Source organism: Branchiostoma belcheri, unplaced genomic scaffold, assembly GCF_001625305.1.
Source record: "Branchiostoma belcheri isolate BF01 breed outbred unplaced genomic scaffold, Haploidv18h27 scaffold37, whole genome shotgun sequence".
Classification (NCBI taxonomy): Eukaryota; Metazoa; Chordata; class Leptocardii; order Amphioxiformes; family Branchiostomatidae; genus Branchiostoma; species Branchiostoma belcheri.
Genome location: NW_017803987.1, coordinates 438,340 through 448,773, shown reverse-complemented (window position 1 = coordinate 448,773; position 10,434 = coordinate 438,340). Strand labels below are relative to the sequence as shown.

The 10,434-nt window shown below is 39.8% G+C and overlaps 1 protein-coding gene across 1 annotated transcript; it reads right to left on the bottom strand.

Moving 5' to 3' along the window:
• Positions 1-627: 627 nt before the first annotated feature.
• On the bottom strand, positions 628-9,633 carry LOC109476281 (BAG family molecular chaperone regulator 3-like). The gene is made up of 4 exons (XM_019777168.1): positions 9,243-9,633; positions 3,029-3,196; positions 2,464-2,643; positions 628-1,863 (listed from the first exon to the last, which is right to left on the bottom strand). Exons 1-4 carry the CDS (start codon positions 9,399-9,401, stop codon positions 1,210-1,212), a joined length of 1,161 nt encoding a protein of 386 aa, XP_019632727.1. The 5' UTR covers positions 9,402-9,633; the 3' UTR covers positions 628-1,209.
• Positions 9,634-10,434: the final 801 nt, after the last annotated feature.

The following is a 10,434-nucleotide window of genomic DNA, read 5'->3' as shown; positions in this document are numbered from 1 at the left end:
CTTCAGGATGACAACTGCCCAAGACCGGGCCAGCATGATGCAACAGTTCCTGCAGGGCGTGGGTTTCTCAGCCCTGTCAGCACATTTACAGAGTTATTTTTATCCTGTGTTGACTTTAAGGGGACATGGTAACTGTTGAAACTAAGTTTCATCAATAAACATTCTGGCTGTGACACTGGCTCTGGTCCAAGGGTAGTCTTCATGCCCTACTGGTCCATGCAAATTAAACCTGATTGAATGATTGTCATCCTGAGGCCACACCATTAATTGTGGTTTTCGGATTCGCCTCTCGTTTTTTCTAGATTTGCAAAAAAAAAAATTGATTCTGGTCCTGAATCACCTGAAAAATGCTCATGTTTTGCCCCCCAACAGTTGAGGAAAGTCCTTTTCTTCCTAGTTGTTACAGTTTTCCCATCTATCATCGCAGTGGTTTGATTAAAAGTTCAAAATTCAACGTTTAAATTTTAACCCAGCCTTTTGTGTTGACTTCATGGCTCATTCCATAGCATTTAAGCCTATAATAGGATGCCTAGACCTGTTTTTATTTTTATTTTTTTTCGCCCTGTCGCTTCATATTTTTTCTGAAAAAATCCGAGAACCAACAAATTAAATTGGTGTGGCCTTATTTCCCAATTATCATAATTTACCAGAGTAATGCAGATTATCGTAAGCACAGTTCTGGGAAGAATACATAGTTTTTAATCACATTTCAACTCTTTTTAAATCCATTTGTTTGATAAAATTACATCTATTGACAACTCTTACTACTGAGTAGTGTTGTCTGAAAAGTTTAGATGCATCCAAGCCATTGCCAGAATTTCAGCTTTAGTGCTCAACTGTTTTCTATATATCGTCTTTTAAGACATAGAATCTTTACTATTGCTGGTTATCTTTCAAATTTTACACACTTAACCCTGACAGTATTGAATCTTTTCTTGATCTTGTTACAGGCCTTGATATCATTGCAGTTTAAATATTAGTCTGTAAACATGAAACCCTATACCTAATAGCTACCACCTGAAGCAGCCGTTACCATGCATATTATAGCTTCCACAGTAACATACTGCTTTTGTTACTGGCAAGAAACACCCAATATTAGCTGTATCTTAACTTCCATATGTTTTATCTAGGGAAAAATGGTGAATTGCACAGCAGCAACAAAGCCTGTGATCAAACTTTCAATTCTCCTAACTACGCTGAGGACAGTCTTTATTGCGACTTCCCGTCTGCATTTTCCTCTTTTTTCACTTCGTTTTCTTCCTTCTTTTCTCCATTTTCAGCGTCTCTGTTTTTGTTTTCTGTTGATTTCTCGTCCGACGCTTGTTCGGTTTCCATGGGAACGCCCTGCGGTGCATTCTGGTCCTTTTCCGTTTCCCCGCCGCCGTTCCGTCCGTCCGTCGTTTCTGCGTTCTCCACCGGAGCTGCGTCTTCTCCCTTCCCCTTCGAATCCAGGTCGGTTAGCGCCTGTTGACACTTGACGACGGCTTGTTTCCGCGCAGTCCGAACTTCCGCGATCCCTTCCGTTTCCACGCCGTCCAGCTGTAGCAAGCATTTTGTCAGGAACTCCTCAAGTCGGAGATATTCTTTAAGATTGTCCTCCTTACGCCCGCGGAAATCCTGGACCTCGTTGTACAACTGGTTCACGTCGGCCATGATTTTTTCGATCTTCTCCAGAGAGGAGGGTTTGGGTTGAGGTTGAGCGGGCTCCGGTTCGGGCGGTGGTTGTTCCCTTGCTGGTTCCGGTTGTGGCTGGATCTGTGGCGGTGGCGTCTCCAGTTTTTCGCGGCGCGGCTGTTGTGGGGAGCCGGACGGAGGCGTCTGCACGCGCTGGATAGGGACGTCACGCACTCGGGAGTTCACCGTCTGTGATTGGGTGGAACACAGGCAAGTTAAAACCATTGACCAAAACAATTATTACCTACCATATCATAGCTTGGAAGTTTTGAATCTGTCTAGAAATCGTTCTGAAGCAAAGCAGAGCTCATTTTCCATACTAGAAGTGACTGAAAATTTTGTGTTGGAAATTACGATTTTTTTCAGAAAGTACATCTGTGTTGCTTGAAATCGTTCTGAAGCAAAGGTGAACTATAATTTTCACCACAATTCCTTAAAAGAGATGGGGTTTCTGTAAACTTTCTAAAACTTATGATCCAGTGGTGGATTGTTCATTCCTTGAAAAGACTCAAGAGTTGGACAGTTTTTTGCTTCAGAGCTAAACCAATTTCTTAATGAATTTGTTTAACAACACTCAACACTTATGGGTAAGAGTATGGAAGTTGAGCATAGCTGTAGCATAATTTTGGGTGCACAAAGGTGCATGTCAACCTAGTATTTGAGTCCTGTCATAGATAGCACAAACATTTGTTTTACTCTAGGTTCTAGCAAACTGGATGAAGTGGTAAAGGCTGCCATCTAACTGTCTTCCTTCTACTTCTACTATATTGCTAGCCCCATGAGACTGACCTGTGCCTGTGGTGAAGCAGGTTTGGGTGAGCCCCCCCGCGGGGGGTAGAGTCTGCGAGCCTGCTGGGGGGAGACCCCGGGCTGCGGCCCGCGCTGTGACGGCTCCGCCACGTGATCCATGTGCCGTGTACGCGGCTGCTGCGCCGACGACTCATGCTGCACAGGAATCTGGGTAAAACCCTGCGAGGGACAAGAAAAAAGAGATTTCAGACTTCTGGAAAGCATTGGAGGTTTCCTCGTGCAATCCTCGGCTTCCTGAATTCCCCCATGACTGCTGACTCCTGACCAGAGCAATTACCTGTGTCTGACCTTTTGACCTGTCATTCTGCCTGTCAATCTTCCCCAACCCATGTACTGTCAACAAGATCATTGAAGACAGCAGAAAACTATTTTCTCAAAACATTTCAAATTTTAGATGGGCTGAAAGGCAAAGAAACTGTAATACAAGTAAAACTTGCCTGGTGCAGGTAATTTAGAATGTTGGCCTGCACCAGTGCAGGTATGCACAATAGAGCATTTGGAGCCCTAATATGCTTACCATGCCTTGGTGGGAGAGTTTCAGTACCTTAGACTGCTGCCCGTTCTGTGGAAGAGTCTGCCTGGCGCTGTGGTAGTTCTCCTTCTGCGGTACCGTGTACCTCTGCTGGGGGGCGCTCTCGTGTTGCACAGGGATCTGACGGCTCTGAGGCGGCTGCTGCTGGTTGTGTCCAGTCTGCCTGTTCTGACCGGGCATCTGGGAGAAACACAAACAGAGAGCTGAGTTTTAGTATAAGCTTGGCATCATAAACTATAATCTTCAGCAGAGCGTACTGCGAAACCTCAGACATTGAGTATTTATGGATGATATTCTGTCTACAGTTTTCAAATGTTGTGTTGGAAAATATGCAATGGGTAAAATTCTGATGCAATGTTGACCAAACATTAAACAAAAACAATGAAATATCTGGGTTTAGTGCAGAGTAGTCCTTCCCGGTGTGACCAATTCAAACCTTACAGATCGGTCTTACACAACTTGTACTTGTACTTCTACTTACATGTATAAAACTGGTGTGTTACACCTAAAAAAAGGCTGTTTTTGTGCCTGTACAATTCCTAGAATTCTTGCGAACTGCACACAATACTGTGCCATTAGGATCCTCCCTGAGACGTTGCCAAAAAAAACCTACATGTACATGCCGTTGTGGATTCTAATACAGTGACTGTTAACTGATCATGCATACTTGAACCACTTCAGACTAAACCATCTTTTCCCAACAATTTAATCTAGTAGTAGTAGTCACATAAGTTGATTATACCTTAATATGTGGGCATATTACATCTAGTTTCACAGTGATAAGGACTGAATGATTGTGACAAATCTGGGCCTAGTGTCGGTCTAACCAAATTACATGTACTGCCAGTATAGCAGACATTACATGTAGACATTTATGATGAAAAGACAACAACCTATATTCCAAGTAATACTTAATCTGCAAAACAAATTTGTTGTACTTGGTTATACATGTATTACAAAACTAGGCATCCTTTATCTACATGTATCTCTAATTAAATTTTCAAATATTGTACATACAGTTACACGGATGACAGTTGATTTTAAAATACTGTACAGTTACACGGATGACAGTTGATTTTAAAATACTGTACAGTTACACGGATGACAGTTGATTTTAAAATACTGTACAGTTACACAGATGACAGTTGATTTTAAAATACTGTACAGTTACACGGATGACAGTTGATTTTAAAATACTGTACAGTTACACGGATGACGGTTGATTTTAAAATAACAAGCGTAAGAGAATTATCACATAACTACTGTACCTTTCCTTTCTTCATGGTCGTCAACAGTAAGGAAAACCAGCAATCTAAGAAACTAATGCTAGAAATCCAGGTTTACCTCCCACAAACAGTAAAGCAGAAGGTTTTTTTCCCGATTAACTCCACAACTCGGTGAAATATTTGGTCAGGAACGCTGACAAGGACTGTGTTATATTGAACAAGGATCATATTATTGCTGGATTGTTAATATTTCAGGAGGTCCTGACGTCAGGATATTGATTTAATGTTTTAACAAATCAATAAAACCAGCCAAACGATTCGGAGCCAGACTAGTGTTGTAATACCAAGGTCATGGTCATTACAGACCTAATTATAGAGAGAAAAAAATGAGAAAAAAAAAGGAAGAAAAAAAAAAGAAAAGAAAAAAAAGAAAATATAGACTAGGCCATGTTGATTTGATTATATGGATGACATCCTCCGGGAGCCCCAAAACTGATGCGCGCGTGCGAATAAAAAAAAAGTTTTGCAAAAAAAAAGTTCTTTTCATCATGAAATCTACGTGGTCATGAGGGTTGAGCAAATGGCACAGAATATGGTTTGGCGAATAATCTAGTCTTCAAGTTCATTTCTTTACAATTTCATCTTTTTTCGTTTGATTTTGGCATTCTACGGCATTGGTATAGTTTTTATTAATTTTTTTGTAACTTATGGTATATTTTTGCTCATTGTTGAAAACTTTTTTTCTTTTTGGAAACGGCCGAAAATTCATGCGCGCACGGATGTCATCCATATAATTAAATCAACATGGCGTTAGAAATGAGAAAACTTTATTTCAGGACAGGCAAAAATGTTGCAATCAAAAAGGTTCTTCAAGACAATGATGTGAAGTTATGGCAACATTTTGAAATACAAAATGTATGACAAATTATGATATAGAAACAGACTGAACTAAAAGAGGGATGTCCCTGACTTATATGATAATATTGCTGGAAATAAACGACTAAAATGATGCTACATTTTTATCTTCATTTGTTTACTTATTTCTGTTTTCTTTACTACTTTAGTCAGAATAGACCAGTTCAGTGACTTTGTAAGTATTCAGTATTAATTTACAGTGGAATAAGAGAATGCACAAAAAAATTGAATAAATCGTAACTCATTATGTAATTACTTTTTATCTGTATTTATCTGTCTCTTAGGCCACACAAATTTAATTTCTTGGTTAACAGATTCGCCCGCTTCATTTTTTCTGATTTGCAAATAAAAATAAAAATTCAGAATCAACTGCAAAATACTCATATTTTGCCCTGAACAGCAGTTGAAAACAGTCATTTTCTTCCTAGTTGTTACAGTTATTCCATCTTTCAATGCAGTGGTAACATTAAAAGTTCAAAATTCATTGCTTAAATTTTGAACCAGGCTGGTGTGTTGACTTCATGGCTCCTATCGTACCATTTTGGGCAATAATAGGATGCCTAGGCCTGTTTTTATTTTTATTTATTTTTTGCCTGCCCGCTCCATTATTTTTCTAGAGAAATCCGTAAACCAAGAAATTAAATTGGTGTGGCCTCATGTTTATTTTTCAAGTCCCTTTCCAATCCATCTTATACACAATAAATACCCCGCAATTTTCTCCAAAGTTCCACCTGTTTTAGTGATTTAGATAGTGATTAAACATGACAAAAGACACAGTGTGAGAGAGAACCAGTTTCATAACAAAACGGCAGTTTCAGTTTCAGTTTCAGTTTCATTCACCAAAGCCATGCACATACACAGTAAAGAGCGGGTATCAAAGACGACCGAGGCCGAGGTAGCCGCTTTGAACCTCAAACACAGATGCCCAGAGTGCACCAGAGAATTTCCAACAAAAAGAGGCCTAGCCATCCACCGGAGTCGTTGGTGCCTTCACCATCCCTCCACTGTAAACACCCGGTCACGTACCGGTACCCTTGCTGACAAAGAAGTGCAGCGTCAGAAGAGACTCGCCAAGGAAAAGGAACGGCCACATGTCACCCTACAGGGCGAACAACTAGAAAACGTCCATGCATTCGACTACCTCGGAAGCCGCATGCAATGTGACGGTGACCAGGAAGCGGACGTGAACTACAGAATGGTGATCGCCCAAACACGCTTCAGTACACTCCGGTACCTTGGCCACATTCTTCGCATGGACCCCTCCAGGCTGGTTAGGCGCACCCTCGAAGCCTACGTGTGCGGAGGAGACAACCCTCCTGAGGGATCTCTGCTTATGGATTGTGAACACTTACCATTTTGATCAGTTAGCTAGACATGCAGGAAATAGGCTCTAAAATCAATAAGTTAAAATGACTCCATACTGTTAGGCATGTAGCAAAAGACCATGTGGTCTGAAATTGTAAAACATACATACATATATACCCCACATGGTGGTCCGACTAGTCCAACTGGCCACTGGCGCGAATAACCGTTAGGCAACGGGAGGGACCACTTTTCAATGGGGGGCATGGGTAATCTTTTCAACTCTCACAATGTTGTTTTATTCATACGGTAACCCTGAATGTTAAGGCATCAAGGCATCATTTTGATACAAAGTTAGGATGTTATTTGTTATTGAATTTGAAACAGACTTTTGAAAAAATTGAATAAAACATAACTTATTACTTTACTTTACTTAATTACTTTAATCTGTATTAATCTGTCTCTTAGTTCAAATTTTGTCACTTTTTTCAAGTACCAGGGGCAAGTATGTAAAACAAGGTTAATTACTAATTGTTTATGTTTATTTTTCAAGTCCCATTCCAATCCATTTTATACACAATAAATACCCCGCAATTTTCTCCAAAGTTACACCTGTTTTTAGTGATTTAGATAGTGACTAAACATGACAAAAGACACTGTGAGAGAGAACCAGTTTTATAACAAAACGGCATGATGTCATCTTCCACATGGCGGTCGGACTAGTCCAACTGGCCACTGGCACGAATAACCGTTAGGCAACGGGAGGGACCACTTTTCAATGGGGGGCATGGGTAATCTTTTCAACTCTCACAATGTTGTTTTATTCATACGGTAACCCTGAATATTAAGGCATCAAGGCATCATTTTGATACAAAGTTAGGATGTTATTTGTTATTGAAACAGACTTTTTAAAAAATTGAATAAAACATAACTTATTACTTTACTTTACTTAATTACTTTAATCTGTATTAATCTGTCTCTTAGTTCAAATTTTGTCTCTTTTTTCAAGTACCAGGGGCAAGTATGTAAAACAAGGTTAATTACTAATTGTTTATGTTTATTTTCCAAGTCCCTTTCCAATCCATTTTATACACAATAAATACCCCGCAATTTTCTCCAAAGTTCCACCTGTTTTAGTGATTTAGATAGTGATTAAACATGACAAAAGACACAGTGTGAGAGAGAACCAGTTTTATAACAAAACGGCATGATGTCATCTTCCACATGGCGGTCGGACTAGTCCAACTGGCCACTGGCGCGAATAACCGTTAGGCAACGGGAGGGACCACTTTTCAATGGGGGGCATGGGTTATCTTTTTAAATCTCACAATGTTGCTTTATTCATACTGTAACCCTGAATATTAATACAATAGGAATATATTATTAAAGCATCATTTTCATACAAAGTTACTAGTTATTTTTTATTGAAACAGACTTTTTAAAAAATATGTAGACGTTCTTAGTAAGTACACCCCTAATTTTTAGGATAATGAGCCGGTCCATAACGACTATTCCGGCACCCGAGGCTACACGTGTCGTCAGACTAGTGTCGTAAGAAAGGGATTTGGAAGAAGGGGAGGGGGGGTGACCAAGGGTGACTCAAAAAGTCAACCCACACAAATTTGTCTATGGTATTTCCTACGGAAGTATACACCTTGGTAATTAAAGAATAGTTTGAAGGGGGAGGGGGGCATCTTGTCCTGGTTTTGTCTCATAAGAACAATTAATGACAAAACGTATGAACGGAAAGAACCCTTCTGTTAAAGAAAAAAGAAATCTTGAACCAATGGAGAGCTGTTTTTCCACTGGTCGTGACAGAGAAGGTAAACACTGGACAGTTTATACAGGTTCATTGTACTGAATTGTTTCCCCTCTCAGTGATACCCCAGTAGGGGTGGTTAGAGAGTACCGAAGAAGAAGAAGAAGAAGAAAAAAATTCCCTTCCCGTCTTTTTGACAAGTACAATGGACAGAAGACTACAACGTCTAGGACTATAGCTTAGTGTCCCATCCGAAGGACTGCAACCCTTTCTAGTAGCGTGAATGAGCGACAACAGCCGGGATTCGAACTCCCAACCTCTCGGTTCAGAAACCAATGATATGATGGCTTACAGCACTTTTTTCGCAATTATTAAGGTGTCATAGTGTGAACTTGTGAATAGATTGTTCAATAATCGTACCTATAATATGACCTCTTAAGAACTATAGACCTGCATTCATATGCATTATACAATATATCAAATGACAATGAAAACATATACTGTTACATAATGTGTGTTCAACATACACAATGTGACAAACAATGTAAGAAAAAGGGTACAAGTTTTACCATTTTTGCTCCAGTTTCTGTTATGCTAAACTTTTTGTGCCAGTGTTTCTGATAATATCAGTACTATCATTAACATGATCTAAACATGTGGGATAAATAATTGTTCTTATGACCCTTTTAATAACTGAAGCATGACGTAGATAAGTACTTAGAAATCAAAGTAGTTCATTGATTTGAATTTTAAATGGCACAAGAAGAGCTAGTCCAACAATGGGAAAACAAGTGCCTCCAACAAGTGACAAATAGTGCTGTTTCCTAGTTTCTGAAAAGAATATTGAATTTCTGTACAAAATAGGTCATGTGTTCGATAGCGATCGCCCAGATCATACAAAAATATACTTGTGGGAGGGGGGCGTCAGAAGGGGGAGGGGGGGATCGTTGTCGTCAGAAAAATGTCGAAGAAAACTGACTGATCGCGAAGAAATAACACCGACACGAGTGAAGGGGACACAAACCTGTCTTCTCGGGTCCTGCCATGTAGTTGTCCGGGTGTTGTGGTCGATAAAAAACGGCCAACCGGTTTGCGGATCGAGTCGCATTTCCCAACCTTTCGGTAGTGGCGGTTCTTCGGCATACATCGCTAAATTCTGCGGGTTAAAAAGCCGCTGTGCCATTTTTTATACCCTTATGACGTCGACAATGCCTCAATGGACGTCTCCCAATCGTTCTGGCGTCGTCACTGAGAGTAAAATAGTTGTTTAAGGCGCCTTGAGTAGTGACTAGTCCGTTCTACGATCTTCTACAGAAACCCGGAACATTCTTGAAGCCACCAGTGACAGGACCGGTCCCGGCTGTGCTATTTAGCAAACGCCCCCCTGAAATTACGCACGAAGTTCCTCTTTTATCAGATAAATAACACAAAAGCATCAAGTTACATCAATAGTAATTGTTTTACATAAATAATTACTAATGAACACGGTACAAAATGTGAAATTAGTTATTTTCTTTTACAAATTTTGCTTTCTTAAAACCATATGGTAACCTTATGTGCGTCAAATGAAACAGCCAAGGGATTGCCCTTTGACGTCATATTTGCGGTAATGTGAGTCAAAGGACAGCGCCCCTAGGCGAGAGTTGAAATTATTGCAGGCAATGTACATTCAGTGGTGTTTGTAATGTGTAGCAATAGGGTTATAAAATAGTGCCGCCTAGGCGGAAGGTAATATCATTGCAGGCAATTTTGTATTTGATCAGTACTGTTCAGGTCATGTCCTGCAGTACTGACAGTCGCCAAAGAGGGGCACTATTTTATGACCATTGCGATTACACCACACTCTTTGGTCGTTTGTTAACAAGTTTTCACACCAGTATTGCTGGAACTTTTAGCAGAAAATTGACCATTTTACTCTTCTAGGTCTAAATACCGTCTGAAATTTGCTGCTGCAATATAGAAACCTCTTATATTTTCATGGAGTGTACTTTCTGAATAGGATAAATTTTCCAATAATGGTACTGCAAGTTGACAGCCTTGGATATGTTGTACTTTAATTTGGATCATCATACACCTACTTTTACTACACATTCACACGCATTCACTCAGTTTTTTTACGTGCTTGAAATGATCAACAAAACAAGTTATCACAATACATCAATTTTATTTACTTCAGTACAAATATACAATGTACAGCAATAATATAAAATGTAACT